The sequence below is a fragment of the Haemaphysalis longicornis genome, unplaced genomic scaffold (genome assembly GCF_048455015.1).
Source record: "Haemaphysalis longicornis isolate Haplotype H1 unplaced genomic scaffold, Haemaphysalis longicornis Haplotype H1 scaffold_25, whole genome shotgun sequence".
NCBI lineage: Eukaryota > Metazoa > Arthropoda > Arachnida > Ixodida > Ixodidae > Haemaphysalis > Haemaphysalis longicornis.
In genome coordinates this window covers 1574789-1593868 of record NW_027526314.1, presented here as the reverse complement: position 1 = coordinate 1593868, position 19080 = coordinate 1574789, and the positions used below count along the sequence as shown (strand labels likewise).

At 47.3% G+C, this 19080-nt stretch overlaps 1 protein-coding gene across 1 annotated transcript in view; it reads left to right on the top strand.

The window, feature by feature from the left end:
- Nucleotides 1–19080, top strand: part of LOC144172676 (nose resistant to fluoxetine protein 6-like) — a 49558-nt gene that overhangs the window by 21933 nt on the left and 8545 nt on the right. The window contains exons 9-10 of the mRNA XM_077701313.1: nucleotides 1434–1554; nucleotides 3930–4119. Of these exons, the coding sequence (XP_077557439.1) occupies nucleotides 1434–1554; nucleotides 3930–4119 (311 nt within the window). The remainder of the gene's footprint in view (nucleotides 1–1433; nucleotides 1555–3929; nucleotides 4120–19080) is intronic.

Sequence of the window (19080 nt, the reverse complement as noted above, 5' to 3'; positions counted from 1 at the left end):
ATGTTGGGGAGCATTAGGTCACGCGCCAATATTGTATTCTTCCTCCATTCCCATGGGGTCCTGTATACTTACATTTTGAAAGCCGAAATATACCCCTCAGCATGGTAGCAGAAGACTCCCGTAAAGCTTGTAGATTTCATCGCAGATTTATTTTAGTACTCCCTAAGAACGCGAAGAGCTGAAATATTCAAATACGAAGTGAATCGTGCGAGCACCTGAGCTACAGGCCACATATCTGAAACGTTGCAGAATCCGCGCACAATAAAGTACCCACAAAAGGCTAATGACAATTTTAGTGCAATGAATATGCAGAACTAGCTTTAGTGAGCAAGAAAAGACAGCTGGGCGATTTTGGTGAAGGCTCACATTGGTGCAGTTGTATTCATACAACCGTCTCTTGGTTTGTTTGTTCTTTCCTTCATCTTTCTGCACTTTTTTTCTTTTTCAAATATGTATACGCTTTGCGTGGGATAATACTCTTATCATAGGCACCAATAAAAAAATCTGCCCTTGTGTACACGCGTACACGCATCATAAAAACCTCATCATAATCGTAACCATCGTCATAAACTGTTCTTGACTAATGCGGATAGCGCAATAATTATCCCAATCGTACTCCACGTGAGAGCCGTACTACAAGTGCGAGAATTGTACTCCACGGGAATTAAAATTCTAGTCGTACTCATGTTGCTTCGCGCGAAAGTGTGGGGGCGGATGAGTAGAGGCACTTGTTCAGAATGACGCGGAATCATCCGTCCTGAAGGGGAGCTGTAATCATCTTCATCCCTGTTCTAATGATGAGAAGGAGGGACGATGTGCCATCAAGCAGAATAGAGAGCGGAATAGCGATCCCTGTCCAGAACGGGCACACTGGCGGGTCATCTATTACTCGTGAAAGGGGCCATGAATAAAAAATACAAGTTTGTTTTATTCGAAAGATTTCGTGCTCTATAGTACCCCAGCGCTTGTCATTCACTGCGAAATCAATCAATTTAAGCTAAAATTTAAATTCTCGCGCCAGAACGTGAGTTTGAACAACGTTTGCAATGACGTCATAAGAACAGGTCTTTCCGCTAAACTTGGTGTGGAGCGGAGACTTGTTTACTGTTAGTCAACCTAGATGGCGCCACCACACCGCGGCAAGCCATTTTCTGCCTTTGGTTTGTTTGTGACTGTATTTAAACGTGGCTTGTTTTTTTTTTTCGTGGAGAAAATAATCGTTTCGTGAAACATGGTGCTCGCTCGACAAATATGGTCACGTAAGACACCGTCGCTTGCGTCTATCGGCCAGGGTCATCTGAGACAACCCCAAAGCCCCGCAGTGCTGTGCATCTAAACCAAGCATAGTGCGCGCAGTACCAACAGCAGAACGCAATGGTACTTTTATGTTTACGTATGCTTTCGTAACTTCCACTGTTCTGTTCCCACCGCAGGAACTTCTTCCACACCATGTACCACTACTACTTCTACCCGCCCTACCATGCCGTGTGCTACTTCTCCGGACCTATCGTGTTTCTGCTGCTGGAGCGGTTCAAGAGGGCCAGGATATCAGTTGTGAGTGCAGGGAAGGCTGGGGTAGACGTTCGCAGAAGAGGGAAATTACTGTCGTGGAGAGAGGGTGCATCGACTTGGCCCGCATGCAAAATTTCCTTCAAGGGGAGTCGCCTAGAACCGCTTGTAAATTGCGTAGAATTCGTGTTTAATGCAACTTTGGCTATGAAAAAATAATTGATAGACCGTAACCTTGCAGCCGATCGTCATGCGTGCTTACAGCGCAGTATAAGAACAAAACCTCATCACGTGTAGCAAGGGTCGACAACCCCTCCTCCCCTTGTCACTTCCCATCTAAAGGCCGACATGATAGTTTTGGCCTCAAAGGGAGTTACACAGGAACAAAGAAAGACCACTTCCAGTTGGAATTGTTCCCCATCGTCACTTGTGACCTTGTAACCTTGTAAACTTGAAAGCCTCTAAGCATTTTTTTTTACTTGTAACCTGTTTGTAAATCGCAACCTTGGGGTATTTGTGCTCAAAATGAACGTAATTTCTATTTTACATTCGAGTTTCGTAGATTATTGTCAATTCACTGAATTTTTTCTCTTCGCCTGCAAAGACTCCCTCAGGATTTGCTGTCCGGCCCCCGCCATGTCGGCTTCCTGCAACTCGGTTCTTCGCCCCAAAAGGTTTCCGACCGCTGGCTTTAAACACAGAAGTGATAGCTTAATATAACACTCCCCGTTTATTCTTCATAAGCTGCCTGTAAAGTGGACACCGCATAAGACATCGCATATGACGATGTAAGTAGAGAAATTGAACAGAGCCTTGCAATAAAGCCCTCTCATTGCCGTACTTAGAGTTTCATGGTTAGTCATGACATGCCTTGCCCCTCTCTACACTTACCTTCTCTCACCCTTAATCTTGCATTTGTCCATATCTTCGTTCGGCTCGTTGTAACTCTTCAAAGAACTAGAACAAGACAATGGTATCAGGGTGCACAGTGCTCAGAATGGATGTGTTGGCGATGTGTAATGAGCTGTGTCTCACTGTTTACCCTATAGAATTTATACAGTGCGGCTGTTCCTTTACCACAAGGGCGATTAAATTTAGATTGACCATCACATTGTTCCTGTCGAAACCTTATTGATTAAATTCACGTTAACTGCTGGATTAGTAACGGCCTTTGAACAGAGATGGTTTTGACTGCACTGGAAGTGCATTTTGGCATTTGTGGAAAAGTACCAAGCGTTTTGCCAGCGGTGCTTTTTAGTACTCCTTCTCACCAGACTGATTCCAAACCACAGTAACCCGCTGAGAAGGCAGTCTAAAAACGCACTTCTAAATCATTTATTCAGAAAGTCATTGAAACCAAGCGGATGTTAGGCAAGATTTGATTCAGCTTCTTCGTCGATCGGTCGCAAAGTTCGCGGAGCATATTGTCCATGAACGGTACTCAGATGTGGCGTAGCCTGCAAAGATCTTCATGTGCATACCTACTCTCGCAGGCAAGATAGACTGGCCTAATATTTCTGGACTGCTTGATGAAAGAAGGTTCTAAACATGTCGTTACAAACTTTATGAGTTTCGTATATAGAACAAGTCCTACCTGGAAAAGAGAGAGAGCGAACGGACTGTAGGCAACGTTTAAGCAACACCCCTTCTGATCCAAACCTTCACGACTAGAGACAAAACTGCTATTTCTGGACTTCATCAACAGTAACAAATAATGGACATACCGTTATATAATATTAATTAGTTCTTTAGAGCTATTTCAGATCGGCACGTCCAATCGCCTAAAGTAAAACTAACAGTTTGACCACATTATATGGAATCATCATAAACACATCGCAACCAGACAGAGCAGAAGACAAGTAATAAGATGAAAGTAAAAGCGTTTTTAGCGTTTTTCGTACGGTTGTTCGTCTCCTTTCAATCTGTTCGTGCTGTACTTACGATGAACCTATAATTTACTCTGCATGCCCCGTCTACGCTCTGTGAGATACCCTTTGGTATCCATATAAGCATAAAAAACACACTAAAATTTCAGCAACTTAGACCCAAAGGGAAGGTGACTGATACTTACCGCGTCACTGCCGCCTTTTTGTTGACATCCGCAAACACTCGTGAGTCCACGGCTTCATGTGTCAGAGGATGAGAAAGAAAACAGACGTGCTGGGGTCAACACAGTTGTTGCTGTGTGCAAATTGAGCTATATACCGTTGTACCCACAAAACAGGTATATGAGAATGGCTGCGTTTTGTTGAAAATGCACGCATTAAAAATGTTTCCGTTTTTTCTCTGAGAACGTATGCCTCTGACTTCACTGGGCAATGAGCCGTGGATGGTGAAGCTCAGAAAAAGTGTCGACCTGCGAGCAAAGCGTTGTGTCCGCGAACTTTCTCCTTCGAGCATTTCGCTTCTTGCCATTGCAGAAGACCCAAGCAGCTGGTTGGTGCGTAGCCGTCACGTGCGGCTTGTGCTGCATTTTTATGAAGCTGAGCTGGTACCGCACCAGAGAGCCAACGACACAGTTCTGGAAGCTGTCCGCCGCCTTCTTCGACCGAATCCTGTGGTCCGTGTTCATCGCATGGGTTACGCTGGCCTGCGCTTCTGGACGAGGAGGTGAGGATAGCTGTTTGACACCGAGGGATGAACGAAAGAGATAGCTGCATACAATGTCACGCAAGGTAAAAAAATTTAACAGGGCTATCGATGCAGTTTTTTTTTTGCAACTTTCAAGGAACAGACTCTAGTAGCACAACAAATTGAGAGTCATTTCACTAAGGTGAGTGCGCGTTTTGGCGCTCAAGCGGGGGAAACGCCGTTTGGTTATTCTTGGGTACTCTGTTTTAAATGCTTGGGCATTTTTTTTAAATGCAGAGCATTTCTTTAACTCACATGTAGCGTCCGCCGTGCGTCCGCAACAGCTCAGCGCGCAGGCGCGCCCTCTCCCCCACTCCTCCTCTCCCGCATCACGCTACCCTCCTCGCTCTCAACAACAGGTCCGCACCCCTCCCCCTAAATTATATAAAAAATAATACTTACCGGCACCTGGTTTCGATTCCACGACCCTGCGGGCGAAACGCAAGGTACATGGTGCTGTACCCACTGCGCCACAAAGCCGTCACAGAATTGAAGGCTACGAACGCGCCTTATATCCTTGACTCATTCAAACTACGTCAACAAGCTGCTGATACAACGCATTCACTACCTGTGGGCGGAACGCGAGGTACATGGTGCTCTGCTCGTCCCACTGCGCCACAAAACCGACACAGAATGAAAGGCTACGAACGCGCCTTATATCCTTGACTCATTCAAACTACATCAAGAAGCTGCTGATACAACGCATTCCCTACCACCAACTCCCCAAACACTAAACGTTAACGCAATACACCCACTCCCTATGCGACGCATTTACTCGAGTCCCCCTCGCGGGGAGATGGGCCCTTTTTTTTGTGCACTCACGGAGGAAACCTCTCTTTCCGACTGTAACGCTTGATGTGGCCCACTTAAGCCGCCGCCTAAGAAAATGCTATTATTAAAAGACGCCAGGGCCTTCATGTCTTTCTAGCAACGCACCTGCGCACAAAAACACAGCCGACGTTAAGAGAGATAAGTGTACAGTATTTTAATTGAAGGGACGCATGGGCCTTGTGGAGGATTCATAAAATGGTCCTTAGCCCATATCTCGATAAAAAACTTCCTATACATGTTTTCTTAGCAATACACTTGTGCATAGTTGTAAAGCAAACTATAAAGGGGCTTGGTGCAGCGTTTTTTATATCGACATACGAGGCGTTTCCTTTTTTTTCTGAAATCAGCCAGCTCCACCTAACGCAAATTTGAGAAACAAGCTGAACAGGACCTAATGCAACACCGTCAAAGCTATTATATGATATACTTTAAAGCTCGGGGAAGTTTATGGCCACAAGTAATTAAAAATTATTAGGTGATTATGAGCAATATTTGGGGTGATAAGTTTTGATTTGGCTCATATTGAATTGAAACACTCACGTTGATGCGTCATTCTTATAGAAACTTTATTTAAATTGACTTTCAAGCATTGCACAATGGAGTTTTGGTGGAAAAGGCATTAAAAGTATGCAACAGGGCTTCAAGAACAGTAGAATTATACATGGAGAGTAGGTGAATCCTCTTGGCTCCATTAGCAGCCCTTTTCGAATTCTTCCCTAGGATAATTTTCTTCGGCACGCCTGAACGCACTCGCGAAGTAAGCAAGCTCTTCATTGCTTTGCCATGAATTTACAGAATGCTTCACCAGAATGCTGTTCACATCTTCTTCACCTTAATGAATTGGTTCTGACTCTCAAAGGAGGAAGGGGGAGATTTGTCAGGGCTTCTAAGCCGCGGCTCTTTAGTTAAGTACTAAAATAGCAAATATGAGAGTAAATAAATATCGCCAGAGTTATTTCGTAGGGTAGGGTGAGACGAAATGAACTCATTCTTTCGCATCTCAAAATTTCATTTAGTTCAATTCTCCGTACATTTCGTCCTTGACATCTGGGGACAGATCTTTCGCTGATATCCCAATTGCCGTCTGAATTCATAATAAGCCAGCCACGAAAAGCAAAAAAAAAAAAAAAAAAAAAAACTTCTGAAAACACCCACGAAACAGTCTGCACAGTCAAGCAAAAAAAAGCAAACGCCCAAATGGATTTGGCTCACTTTGATCCGTGAAACAGCAGGATCTGGCTCATTTCCGACACGAACTACGATCTTCGTACGCGTTTCCACGGCGTTACATCAACTATTTTCTTTCCACCATTTTTTAGGTGCAAATTGCCGAGTTTTTCTTCCCAGTGTAGTTTCATCCGACTTAGCTTCGGTTTCTGGATCTCGCTCATCTCGAAAAAAAAAGCTTCATATGGTGTTTTGTGCAGGAACTAATATAAGGCTTTAGGGCATTCATATTTTTATAAACCAACTCATATATTGTCCATTGACAAATTAGTTCCAGCATTGCAAATGGGCACTGTAAAAAAGACAATTTTAAATGGTCTCAGTAACTAGTGTTTTATAGCTACACACGGGGTCTCCGGAGATATTTAATAAAAAGTCCCTACGACTTTCATACCTCGGTATCACATGGCCTATAGGACGCCTGCAAAAATATATGAAGAGGATGAAGATGCGGTCAATAACCAAGTCAAGGTAAAAACAGAGACGTTTCGGAACCCGTACAGGTTTTTGATCACACTAAGCAGGCAAGAACCGTAAGTCGCTTCTTATTCTAAAATGTGACGCAACGAATGGCTGTAGCTTGCCGGCAGATTGCCAGCTGTCCTGTTGATAGTGTCCTCGGTCGTCTGAATAAACACGGATTCCAAAAGTAATCCTATGGCTGAATTTTTTTCCAATTGGCTATTTTAGCGGCGTTATCCCAATCGATCGAGTGACCGTGATTATCGGCGTGCTCGGCCAGGGCGTTCGACGCTTTCTTGTTGCTGCCCACGTCCCTTTGGCGTTCTTTAACCTCCTGACGAAGTTGCCAGTTGCGCCGATGCAACTGCAGCTACCGTCTGCGCATGGTAACTTGTAGAAGACACTTTGGTATCTCTTGCTGTTCAAGCGATCTTTCCCGTTCACAAGCTCAGTCCTCAGGTTGTTGGATGGCATGTGCGCAACGCGAAGGTCATACCTTGCAAAGATACGGCTTAGAGCTTCGCTGACCCCAGGAACGTATGGGTTGCCTGCGCGCATTCGGAATGACTTGCCCTTGCATGGCCTGGGATTGAGGACACGATCTTCAACATTCTTAATGAACTTCTCCGGGTACCAGCTCGTGAATATTTCTTGATGTATTGTCTGAAGTTTTGTCCTCATTTCGTCGTCACTTGAGCAAATACGTGTTGCCCGCGTCACAAGAGAAGAAACGACAGATTGCTTGTGACAGGCTGGGTGGCATGAATTAAAATTCAGGTAATGTCCAGGTAATGTCCGGTATGCGTCGCTTTCTTGTGCACAGCAAACGAAAGGCTAGTTTCGGTACGGATCACCTGGACATCGAGGAAAGGAAGGCTGCTGTCATACACTTATTATACTGTGAACTGGATGGCGCCTTCAATCGAGTTGAGAAGATGCAGGAGCCGTGGGGCATCATTCCTATTGACAATGCAGCAATGTAGAAACAGCCGTCTACGTAGTGGACGAATATCTTGGGCTTGGGAGAAAAATCGGCAAGGGCTTTCTCCTCAATGACCTCCATGACCAAATTCGCAGTAGTAACTGACATGAAAGCTCCCATGGCAGTTACGTGGAACTGCTTGTGAAACTGCTCGCTGTAGGCGAAGTACGCGTTGCTTAAGCAAAATTCCAGCAACTCACACACGTGTTCTACCTCCAGAGGAGTACTTTCCGCGAGCGTTTCGACCACCAGCAGGACCTCCTTGATGTTGCTACGGCCAAGTGGACAGGAACCGAAATGAAGAGCGATGACGTCGAAGGACACCATTACGTCGTCTTCCTCCAGGGAAATGCCCCCCACTTGCTCCACGAAAGCTGAGGAATTGGCAATCTGTGTTGCTGTTTTTCCGGCGAGCGGGCCCAACACTTGGTGTAGGTAATCCGAGTGTCAGTGCATCGGCGACCTTGTCAAGTCGACGATAGGCCATATCGGAATGCCTGCCTTATGATTTTCTGCAGTTGCGTTCCCTTAGCGTCGCCCTGAAATTGGCGTGAAGCTGCATGTACGAAAGAGCTGCACGTCCGAGAAATTGGCGCGTGAAGCTTCATGCCAATTAAGAATGTTGAAGATCTTGTCCTCAATCCCAGGCCATGCAAGGGCAAGTCATTCCGAATGCGCGCCGGCAACCCATACGTTCCTGGGGTCAGCGAAGCTCTAAGCCGTATCTTTGCAAGGTATGACCTTCGCGTTGCGCACATGCCATCCAACAACCTGAGGAATGAGCTTGTGAACGGGAAAGATCGCTTGGACAGCAAGAGATACCCCAGTGTCTTCTTCAAGTTACCATGCGCAGACGGTAGCTGCAGTTACATCGGCGCAACTGGCAACTTCGTCAGGAGGTTAAAGAACGCCAAAGGGACGTGGGCAGCAACAAGAAAGCGTCGAACGCCCTGGCCGAGCACGCCGATAATCACGGTCACTCGATCGATTGGGATAACGCCGCTGAAATAGCCAATTGAAAAAAAAATCAACCACAAGATTACTTTTTGGAATCCGTGTTTATTCAGACGACCGAGGACACTATCAACAGGACAGCTGAAAATTTGTCGGCAAGCTGCGCCCATTCATTGCGTCACATTTCACAATAAGAAGCGACTTATGGCTCTTACTCCCGCCGCGGTGGCTCAGTGGCTAAGGCGTTGCGCTGCTGAGCACGAGGACGCGGGTTCGATTCCCGGTCGCGGCGGCCGCTTTTCTGATGGAGGCGAAAAGCAAAAACACCCGTGTGTACGAGATTTCGGCGCACGTTAAAGATCCCTTGGAGGTGGTCAAATCAATCCGGAGCCCTCCACTAAAACACACCTCATCGCCTGCGTTGCGTCGGCTCGTTAAACCAAACAATCAATCAATCACTGACGGTCATTGCATGCTTAGTGTGATCAAGAAACCCGTACGGGTTCCTAAACGTCTCTGGTTTAAAGCAAAGCTTTTTACTTCTACCCCCCAAGGGTTCTTTCGCGACCATTGGTGTCAACAGAAAACTCCCACGAACAAATAAAAGAATTTGCTGGTGCCGCCAGGAATCGAACCTGGAACTAATAGACTACCGAAGCGAGAGCCCGTTGTTTTACCGATTTAGCGACGAGCCCAGCGGACACGGTGAAGGAAGGGAGTGTACTCACCCAGCGCATATACGGGTTTACCCCCTGAATTCTCGCTGAATGCCACGTGATAGCATCACGCGACCTCTCGCGCCACTGTGCGCTCCGCCCAGGGCACGTCTACCGGCCCTGCGTGCGCCTTGCGGTTCTGCGAGAAATTACAAAAATTAAGGACGCTCACACCAACGCATGTCATCTCACTTCTAGTACGCCAATGTCCTAAAGCTTGTGGCCTCCAGTGTTCACGCAAGAAATCACAGCTCCTTGTCGCCCGCCCTCAGGCCAAACGGCACATCAAGGAACACATTCAAATACTCCTTGATGGCCACCACAGAATTTAACTCCGCTTGATGTACTCCGGTAATCTTGGCGACAAGAACAATATATTACCTCTTGGCTTAAAAATATGAACCCCTCACACGACGGGAGTTGCCAACAAGGACGGGCTCAAGCGCTCGACCCCATCCTCGCTGACGATCATGAAGCCGTCTACACAGATGCCTCCCAACATCGAGAGCAGCAGTACGCCATCATGATGGCTACCTCCCGAACTAACCTCCTTGCGTGTGGCTTACTCAAGACCCAAGACATGACGGCAGCAGAAGAGGCAGCCATCGCCTTGGCTCTCACTCAGCCAGCGGTTCGGAAGGTAGTCGCCGCTTCCCGAAGCTTACCAAAATTACCAGTCGGGTTGCATGTCCCGACCTGCACTGCGTCTGCTAGAAAAACAATCTCCAAACGGTTCCATTCAGCTCATCTGGACACCCGCTCACGCTTCAATGGAGGGCACGGAACACGCCCACCAACAAGCCTGCGCTTTTACCCTCCCCCCCCCCCCCCCCCTCCCGCTATAGAGCTGCACGAGGACAGTCACCCACTAGTCACGTTCAGGGACATAACCCAGCACAGCATTATCGCCTTCAGAGACAGACACTACCTTCGCCTTACCCTGCCCTTTCCAGAGAACAACAAACTACCCTACGGCTCATACAATCCGGCTCCTTCCCACAGCTGACGTGTCTTCCTTTATTGCACCCGAATCGTTACGACGCTGAATGTAAATTTTGCCCAGAAGTAGGAACACTCCGCCACATACGCGTGGTGTGCGACTTTAGGCCTGAGCACCCTCCTCTTTTTCCGTCAACTACCCAACAAAAAGCAATGGGAGATGCTGCTCCCCAGCCCCTCTCCGCCTACCCAGCTTCAGCTGGTGGACAGGCGGCGCGCACTGTGGAGAAGGAACCACTACACTCTTAGTCGCGTCCCGGATGGCGTCCTATTTATATGCGGTGGGCAGTCTAAATACCGTGGTATAAGAGGCCCTGACAGACTTCTTTTCCGTGACAAAACCTCAGTTTGTTACATCACGCTTATATTCTGCGCCAACGGCCCGTGTCACGGCTATAAACTAGCAGACAGCCTGACGACAGGAATAAAATAAAAAAAGGGGGGCAATCGTGAAGCTCGGAGCGATATGTGTGGCTTGCGGCGCATGCGCGCATTTCTCCTCACACAATCGCCCGCGAGCTTCTTTTGCGGTGGCCGACGACGCGCGCCCGACGACGCGGCGAAAGCCGAAAAAAGTTAAAAAATATCGCGCGCGCACATGCGCAGTATGAGTGGAAAAAAATTTCGCGCGCGGCGACTTGTGGTACGGTGACTTGTCTCTGTCACGCACGTGCGAGGAATTTCACCACGGAGCAAGTTGGGGTCCCGCGCTTTGACTCTTTCTCTGTGTAGTTCATACTTAGTTCCGAGCATTCACACTTTTTTGAGCACGTTCGGTTCAACTGACGTCAAATGTGTGCTTCGAGGTCGGTGTAACAGTGGAAACAACTGCAAATGCGATGGGTTTATTAGGGCCACCGGTCACGCAAGCCAAGCAGCGGCGCCATGTCAAGCCGGCGGCATAGCCCGGTTGAACACGAAAGGATAGGTAAGTCCCTGGATTTCTTGTTTTTTTTTTTTCGAGGAGGGTGGGCGCAGACTGTAAGAATTAGTGTTTGCTGACAACTAGTAAGGGCCATGAAATTATGCCTTTTTCGACGTCGTAAGAAGCCCGCGCCAAAACCGTTCTCCGATACCCGGGGCCGTACGGTAAATTTGACGTGTTTTACAGAGGGGATTCGGTTTCCCTGTGCCGAGGCCGTTTTGGGATCCAGGCGAAAAATGAAAACGCTTGCACATGTGTGGTACAGTGGGGTCCACTGTTAAAGGGAAACGGCGAGCGCGTGGCCACTGCGCTCCGCGAAGCGCCGGCGCCGAGAAGTGGCGAGAATCGGAGACAGCCGGCACATGCGCACTGACCGCATGAGGCGGGAGAAGCCGCTCTGTCGTCTGCTACGGCGCTCCACTGAGCCGCTCAGCTTGCGATAGCAGGGGAATTTCGCATTCGAAGGATGTCAGCGGCCGGGCGAAGCGCCGTAGCAGACGACACAGCGGCTTCTCCCGCATCGTGCGGTCAGTGCGCATGTGCCGGCTGCCTCCGATTCTCGCCACTTCTCGGCGCCGGCGCTTCGCGGAGCGCAGTGGCCACGCGCTCGCCGTTTCCCTTTAACAGTGGACCCCACTGTACTTCCGTTGCCGCAATGAGTACCGTGGTGTCATAAAGAAATTGCATTTTTCCACGCGTTTCATTCTCCAGGTCAAGGCACATAAAACCCAATTTTGAATTTTGTATTTTTTAATATTCCATGGTCACTGCTTGTCATTTTCGGTAGGCGTAGCAAAAAGTTATGTAACGTTTTTTCGTAACTAGGTTTTCGCATCGTCGTTTCGGCTAGTGAATTTTCTGGCGCGTCGAGTAGCCTGGATTATGTGGCGATTAGTAAACGTCATTACGGTGGGTTTAAGTAGTAAAGTTTTCACATAAAGCAGCATTCATGAGGAACACCAGCCCCCATCTGGTTGTGTTCGCAACGGCTGTCGTCTGTCTGGAGTGTCAACTCGCGGTTTGCAGAAACACGATAGCATTGGCAGCGCAAACGCGGCGCGGCGCCGGCGTGGAGGTCGCTCGAAGCGGTGGCTTCTAATGTTGTTACAGATGCGCTGGCTGTTGCTCGGTGCGCGCAGTTTACCTATGCTTTAGCTAAAGATATTGCTAGCAATTTTGTTCCATCTTTATAAAATGTTTTGCGCCATACAATTGGTGGAAATTGTTTCATAAAAAGAAACTATGGCACATTACCCTCCGCATGTTACAGCGAACCGAGTTGCGCCATACAATTGGTGGAAATTGTTTCATAAAAAGAAACTATGGCACATTACCCTCCGCATGTTACAGCGAACCGAGTTTATTTACGCCGTCAAATAAAATTATGGCAACGTCTTCTCGCACGCCTTTGCACTGAAAAAGCGCTCGGCCTTGCTATGTATATGAAGAAAACGTCCTTTTGGAGAGCGTTTGCATCTACAAGCAGTAAGAAAGAAATAATTGCCTAAACTACAGCGATTCACTTGCCTGATTTATGATATGTTCACATATCTTCTAAAACGTTGGTGATACTTCTGCTGCGCCCCTTCAGGCTATACGGCTATACCACCGATAAATAACGCCACCACTATTAACTGGTCACTTTTTCACCGGCCGTTTTTCTTCACGCAGTGCCAACACAACAGATTGCTACCCGTGACTCAACGTTTTTGAAATGTTTACAACGCTGTTCCATTACAGTGCGACGAAAACTCCAGAAGCAGCAGCTCCCGGTCCAAAGATTGCTTGGGGCGATTCTACAAAGGCCATCTACATCATCGGAAGTGGTGTACCTGGACCCTAATTGAAGCCCGGAGATTGTACTTTTTCTTTGTTTGGTAATATATTACATTAAGCACATGAGATACCCGTCCGCTTTAGGCCAAACATTGGGCGTTATACAGACAGTAGCCTGCAAAAAAGACGAGTTTCCTCTCTGTTTTGTAAGCAGCAAGGTGCTGAAAATTCCATAAATGAAAACAATACTTTTATCTTGACAGGCCGTTATTTGCTCTTCCACAAACAAGATTTTCATTTGTGTGTTCCATAAGGGCAATCTGCTAATACTTCTATTTGTTATTTCAGTATGTCTTTGGTGTTCACATTTGTGTTTTGGATATCAAATAAAAAGAAAACAGCGTTCCTTCGACATGGTGTCATTTATGTAATTTTCATCTCACACTTGTGCATGCTTATGAATTCGAGAATGACAAAATACTTAACATTTACATACCCTACTCACTTCTCTGTTCGTGTCCCAAGCTTGTATGAGTAGACTATCACTTCAACATCCGGATAGGTTTAAAGTATACACATACTTGATTTGCAGCTATGCTTGTAACATGGCATTATGAATATAGGGAGTTTTCTTTATTTCGTGGTATGTGCATTGAGGCCATATACATCAGGTGGCAAAACACTCAGATTATGAAGCTAAAACTTCATTGCATGAAAACTGAGGTCATGAAGATGTCCCAGAAGGGCACAAATTAAAACTGTTTTAGGGCAATTGCAGCCATTGCAACGCGTTTATGGTGGCATTGTTTTATACGGTCTAAACTTCAGATGCACAAGAGTGCGTTCATGCCCAAGTACTATGGTTCTAGTGAACGGCCTTGAAAAAGTTGAAAATGCTGACCCGCGACCTTGCGCTTCCGCGTACAATAATATAACAGTTTAATAACGGAAGCGTGAATGAAATGAGGCCACTTAAAAAATTGCAGAAATTCAGAAAATTGTCTACTATTGCGCAGCATTCTTATGGCGCTTCTCTTGAGTGTGAGTCTTTCAGAGCCAGTTTTCTTGTTTTTTCCAAGTCCTGTCCGTCCAATTATCTCCATTTACCCTATTATAACGATCACAGGTGTTACTTGCGCCATATCTGCATTTTTTTGTAAATGAAGGGCGTTACAGTTAAGGCTCAGCATTTTCTGTATTTTTTATACTTTCCTTGTTTAGTTTTTCAAAACTTTGTTCGACCAATTATCTCCATCTACGCTATAACGATCACAAGTTGAATTTCCGCTTAATCTGCATTATTGTGGAAATGCAGGGCGTTATGCGGTTCGCCATTTTCCGTCATTTTTTTTATGTTTCTTAATTTTTAGTTTCTCGAAATTTCGTTTTACCAATGATATTCATTTACGATGTTATAACGATTAAAGGTGGGACTTTCGCGAAATCTGCATTTTTCTGGAAATGCAGGGTGTTACAAGTTATACGGCCGAGCGCTTATCCGGTGTGCACGAGAAAACGCTGATATTTTTTGTGTGCTCGCGATCTATAAAATAAAGCGCGGTATCTGCCTTCCGACAGCTCTTTACCTGGGCATCAACGCAGCAATTCTGCAGGCGCCGCGACACAATGTTAGGTAGAGTGAGTGATTTAATATTGGTTTATTACATTACCAGATGCGTATTTTACTACCGCCCCCTACTACAAAAAGAAAGGTCAAGGCATGTAACCGCATTATCAGAAAAGCTACGACGAGCAGAAAAAATTCAGTACACCATTTCATGCTTGGTATACTTGTGATTTGTGACGAGACAGCTCTTATTTTCAGTACAACAGTGTGCCTTACGTGTTAGTTATTTGCAAGCATTGTCATTCGGGCACGTTCCGCCAATGGTCAAGAATACTTTTGGTAACCAGGCAGAATAACTGTTATCAATTCCGTTTGCATAGATGGAATAAATCCCCGCACGGCGCATCATACTGTTGGAACGGGCACACAGCATGACAAAAGGTTTCCGCTCGTACCAGTGTACCTAAATTCCCGCAAACCTAGTATTATGCCTCTTTGGTAGCGCGATTAAAAAACGGTGGTCTAAAGAAAGCCACTCGCCGCCGAATGTGTTATGAAAGACTCCTGCTTGACGCGCAACAGCATGCAGAATACTGATAAGCTCATGTTTGCACTCCCCAGCGGCGCGTGGGTCGTGGCGCAGTGGTTATGGTATCCGCTTCTTGATGTATTGTAGTAGACCCAGGTTCGATTCCCCGTAGGGTTACGTCTATGTGCTTATATGTCTCGCATGATGTAACGTGGGTTAGAGCATTGGTCACGGGGTGCTGGTGTTGGCCTTATCAACGCGAGTGAAAAAAAAAAACGGATCAGGTCGATTGTGGCCGAGTGGTTTTCTTTTTCTTTTTTTTTTTTGTGAAAACCAAGAAGGCCGCTTATTTCAGGGGCCGTATGATTTGGCGGCCGCTTCGTAAGCGGAAATAGACTAGCATAACGGGCCGCGTAGAAAAAGTACGGCCAGCGGCCCGCCGAACATATGGCCCATGTTTTAGGTGGCCCTCTGGTTAGGCGGCCCTCAAGAGGGCCGCTTAAACGCCGGGCCGAGTGTTCGGTGGGCCGCGTGTTTGGCGGGCCGCTTGCGGTCGAGGCCGCCTGAACCACCGCTTTATAAGCGGCTTTAAATTGACGCGGCGACCCGCCTGCATGCGGGTCGTATAACCAGGAATCGACTAAGAGTGTACCCTGGGCCGCACTCTGGGCCGTTCAGAAATCTGCATAGAAGTATTTCTTCCTCGTCATCTTGCTCCTCTTTTCTTCTATGCTGTCGATCTCGTCGCCTCCGTCCGCGGCGGCAGAAACGGAGAAATGAGATCGTCTAACACCGGGTTTGAGCTTCCTTTAATTTTGTAAAAAAAGTTCCCACTCATGTGCTACACCAATACAACTCAACCAACCACCGTTAATACATCATGCATTGATTTAATACTTACCAAGAATATCTCTTTGAAGTAAGAACGGGTGTGGTTCAGTGTATTTCACTTCTCTCTGGTTTCACTATTTGTTGAGCGACGTGAGGGAATTTAAGTGACGCCTCATGGGTAATCGTTGTGGGTGCCGTTTACAGCTTTGCTTTCCAACCACATTCACATGGTGGATTGGACTGAATTTTTTACCTTGACTTGGTAAGCGACCGCATCTTCTTCCTTGTCATGATACCTGAGCAGACGGACTTTTGTCGAACTCTTGACTACAAAAATATATGACATTGATGCACGTGTGTCAATTAGTCTAACAGACATTATAGGGGCTCAGTCTGTAGCCGTGCAGTTTAAGAATTTATTCGATAATACCCACTTGGGTGTTTCTGAATTTTTTTTTCTGAACTAAGCTTAGCCTCCACTTCGAGTTCAAAGGAAGCAGGTTGAGCTTGGCACCGTTTTCGTTGTCGTTCAGCTCACCGAACCTGAGGCATTCAGCATCAATATATGTCTAAACACTTGATCCAACCATTCTCTGGAACTATTGTGAGACGATAAAAGTGATAGAGGCGATACGCTGGACAAACACGGGGAGATGTTGAGGTCACATAAGCCCGGGTGTACGCGACGCTCCTCGCCAAACTGTATACCTCTGTGCGTCCTGTGCAGCTACCGGGCTTTCCATTGGAACATGCAGCAGCCGCGGCGCTTAGCACGTCCGACGTCCCTGGGCGTTGCCTAGCAAGACTCCCTCTCTCCTAATTTCGCGGTATCCTTTCGCTCTGTGTTCTTGATTGAAAGGCTTAGTACTTCGACGCAACGACAGATGTTATTTACGAGGTCGGCGAAAAAATTAGTGCACATCCACCCTGTGAATGTGATTGGAACGCAAAGCTGTAAATGGCACCCACAACGATTCCTCATGCGACTTCACTTAAATTCACTTATGCCGCTCAACAAATAGTGAAACCAGAGAGCAGTGATATGCACTTCACCACACCCTCTACTATTTCAAAGAGAAATTCTTGGTAATATTAAATTAAGCCATGATGCATGAACGGTGGTTGGTTGAGTTGTATTGGTGTAGCACGTGAGTGGTAACTCTTTTTTTTTAATAAAAATAAAGCTCAATCCCGGTGTTAGAAGATCTCTCTTCTCCGTCTCTGCCGTCGCGGACAGAGGCGACGAGATCAGCGGCAGAGACGAATGAGGAGTAGGAGTGGGAGGAGGACGAGGAGAAGGAGGAAATACTTCTATTCAGATTCCTGAACGGCCCAGAGTGCGCCCCAGGGAGTGGTTCCTTCTTCACTGTAGCCCATATTCAACCCGCGCCTCCTAGGCTGTGTCCACCAGCTGAAGCTGGGTTGGCAGAGAGGGGATAGACAGCAGCATTTCCCACTGCTCTTGTTCGTTAGCTGACGGAAAGAGACGAGGGTGCTCAGGGATAAAGTTGCGCACCCCGTTTATGTGGCAGATTATTTCTACTTCCGAGCAAAATGTACATTCAGCGTCGTAGCCATTCGGGTGTATTAAGTGAAGATGCGTCGGGTGTCGGAAGGAGCCGGATTTTATGAGCCGTAGGGTAGTTTGTTGTTTTATGGAAAGGTCAGGGTAAGGCGAAGGTAAGGTCTGTTTGCTGGGTAATGTCCCTGAACGAGACAAGCGGGTGGCTGTCCAAGTGCAGCTCCATAGCACGGGGGGTTAAAGTGCAGTCTCGGTTTGGTGGGCGTGTTCGTTGCCCTCCATGGAAGCGTGAGCGGGTGTCCATGCCGATGAGCTGAATGGAACCATTTGGGGAGTGGTTTTTTACCACACGCAGCGTAGGTCGGGGACACCAAACCCGACTGGTAATTTCGGTAGGCTTGTCGGGAATCAGTGACTACCCTACCCCTGGTTGAGTTTGGGCCAAGCTGATGGCTGCCTCTTGTGCGGCCGTCATGTCTTCCTTCGTGAGTGAGGCACAAGCAAGGAGGTTGGTTCTGGAGGTAGCCAAGATGATGGCGTACTGCTGCCCTCGATGTTGGGAGACGTCTGTGTAGATAACCGGATGATCCCCACCAATGGTGGTGTTCAACGCTTGAGCCCGTGCTTGTCGGCGTCCCTCGTCGTGTGAGGGGTTCATATTTCTAAGTAAAGGGAGCATCTTTAGTTCTGGTCGCCAAAAGTCCAGGAGTACATCAAGCGGAGTGACATTCTGTGCTGCCCAGCCAATCTGATGAGGGATGTGGCGACCCGCCGCAGTTTTGCTCATTATGAGCTTCTGGATAGAAAGATGGCCCTGTATCAGCTCTTCCACCGTGTTGTACAGCCCCGTGCTAAGCAGTCTCTCTGTGTACGCACTCATGGGAAGACCAATAGCTTGCTTAACCTCCTTTCTAATCATCATATAAAGCATATTTCAGACCTTCTTGCCGAGAAGAAGACAGGGGGTGGACATAAGTGATTCTCGAGAGATCAAAAGCTTGAACTAATCGAAAGGTATCGGTTTCCTTGAGGCCTCGCTTCTTGCTTGCAACACCTGAACATGTGTATGATTTTATTCATGCTGTGTTTGAGGCGCTGCAAGGATACGTCACTCTTGGTGTTGGCCTGAAGATGCAGGCCCCGGATCTTGATGCTGGGGCTTGGAGTGATGACCTGGCCATCAAGGAGTATTTGAATGTGTTCCTTGAGGTGTCGTTTGGCGTGAGGGCGGACGAGAAGGAGCTGAGATTTTTTATGTGAACATTGGAAGCCAAAGGCTTTAGCACACTGGCGTACTCTAAGTGAGATGCCATGGGTTGGTGTGGGCTTCTTTTAATCGCTATTGCGTGGCATTCAGCCAGAATTCAGGGGTTAAACCCGTAGATGTACTTGGTGAGTGCACCGCTTGTCTACCAGGTTTACTCGTGGGCTCGTAGCTAAATCGGTAAGACAACGGGCTCTGGTTTCGTTACTGTACACTCTTAGTCAATTCCCGGTTATACGACCCGCATGCAGGCGGGCCGCCGCGTCATTTTAAAGCCGCTTATAAAGCGGCGGTTCAGGCGGCCTTGCGCGCAAGCGGCCCGCCAAACACGCGGCCTATCGAACAAGCGGCCCGG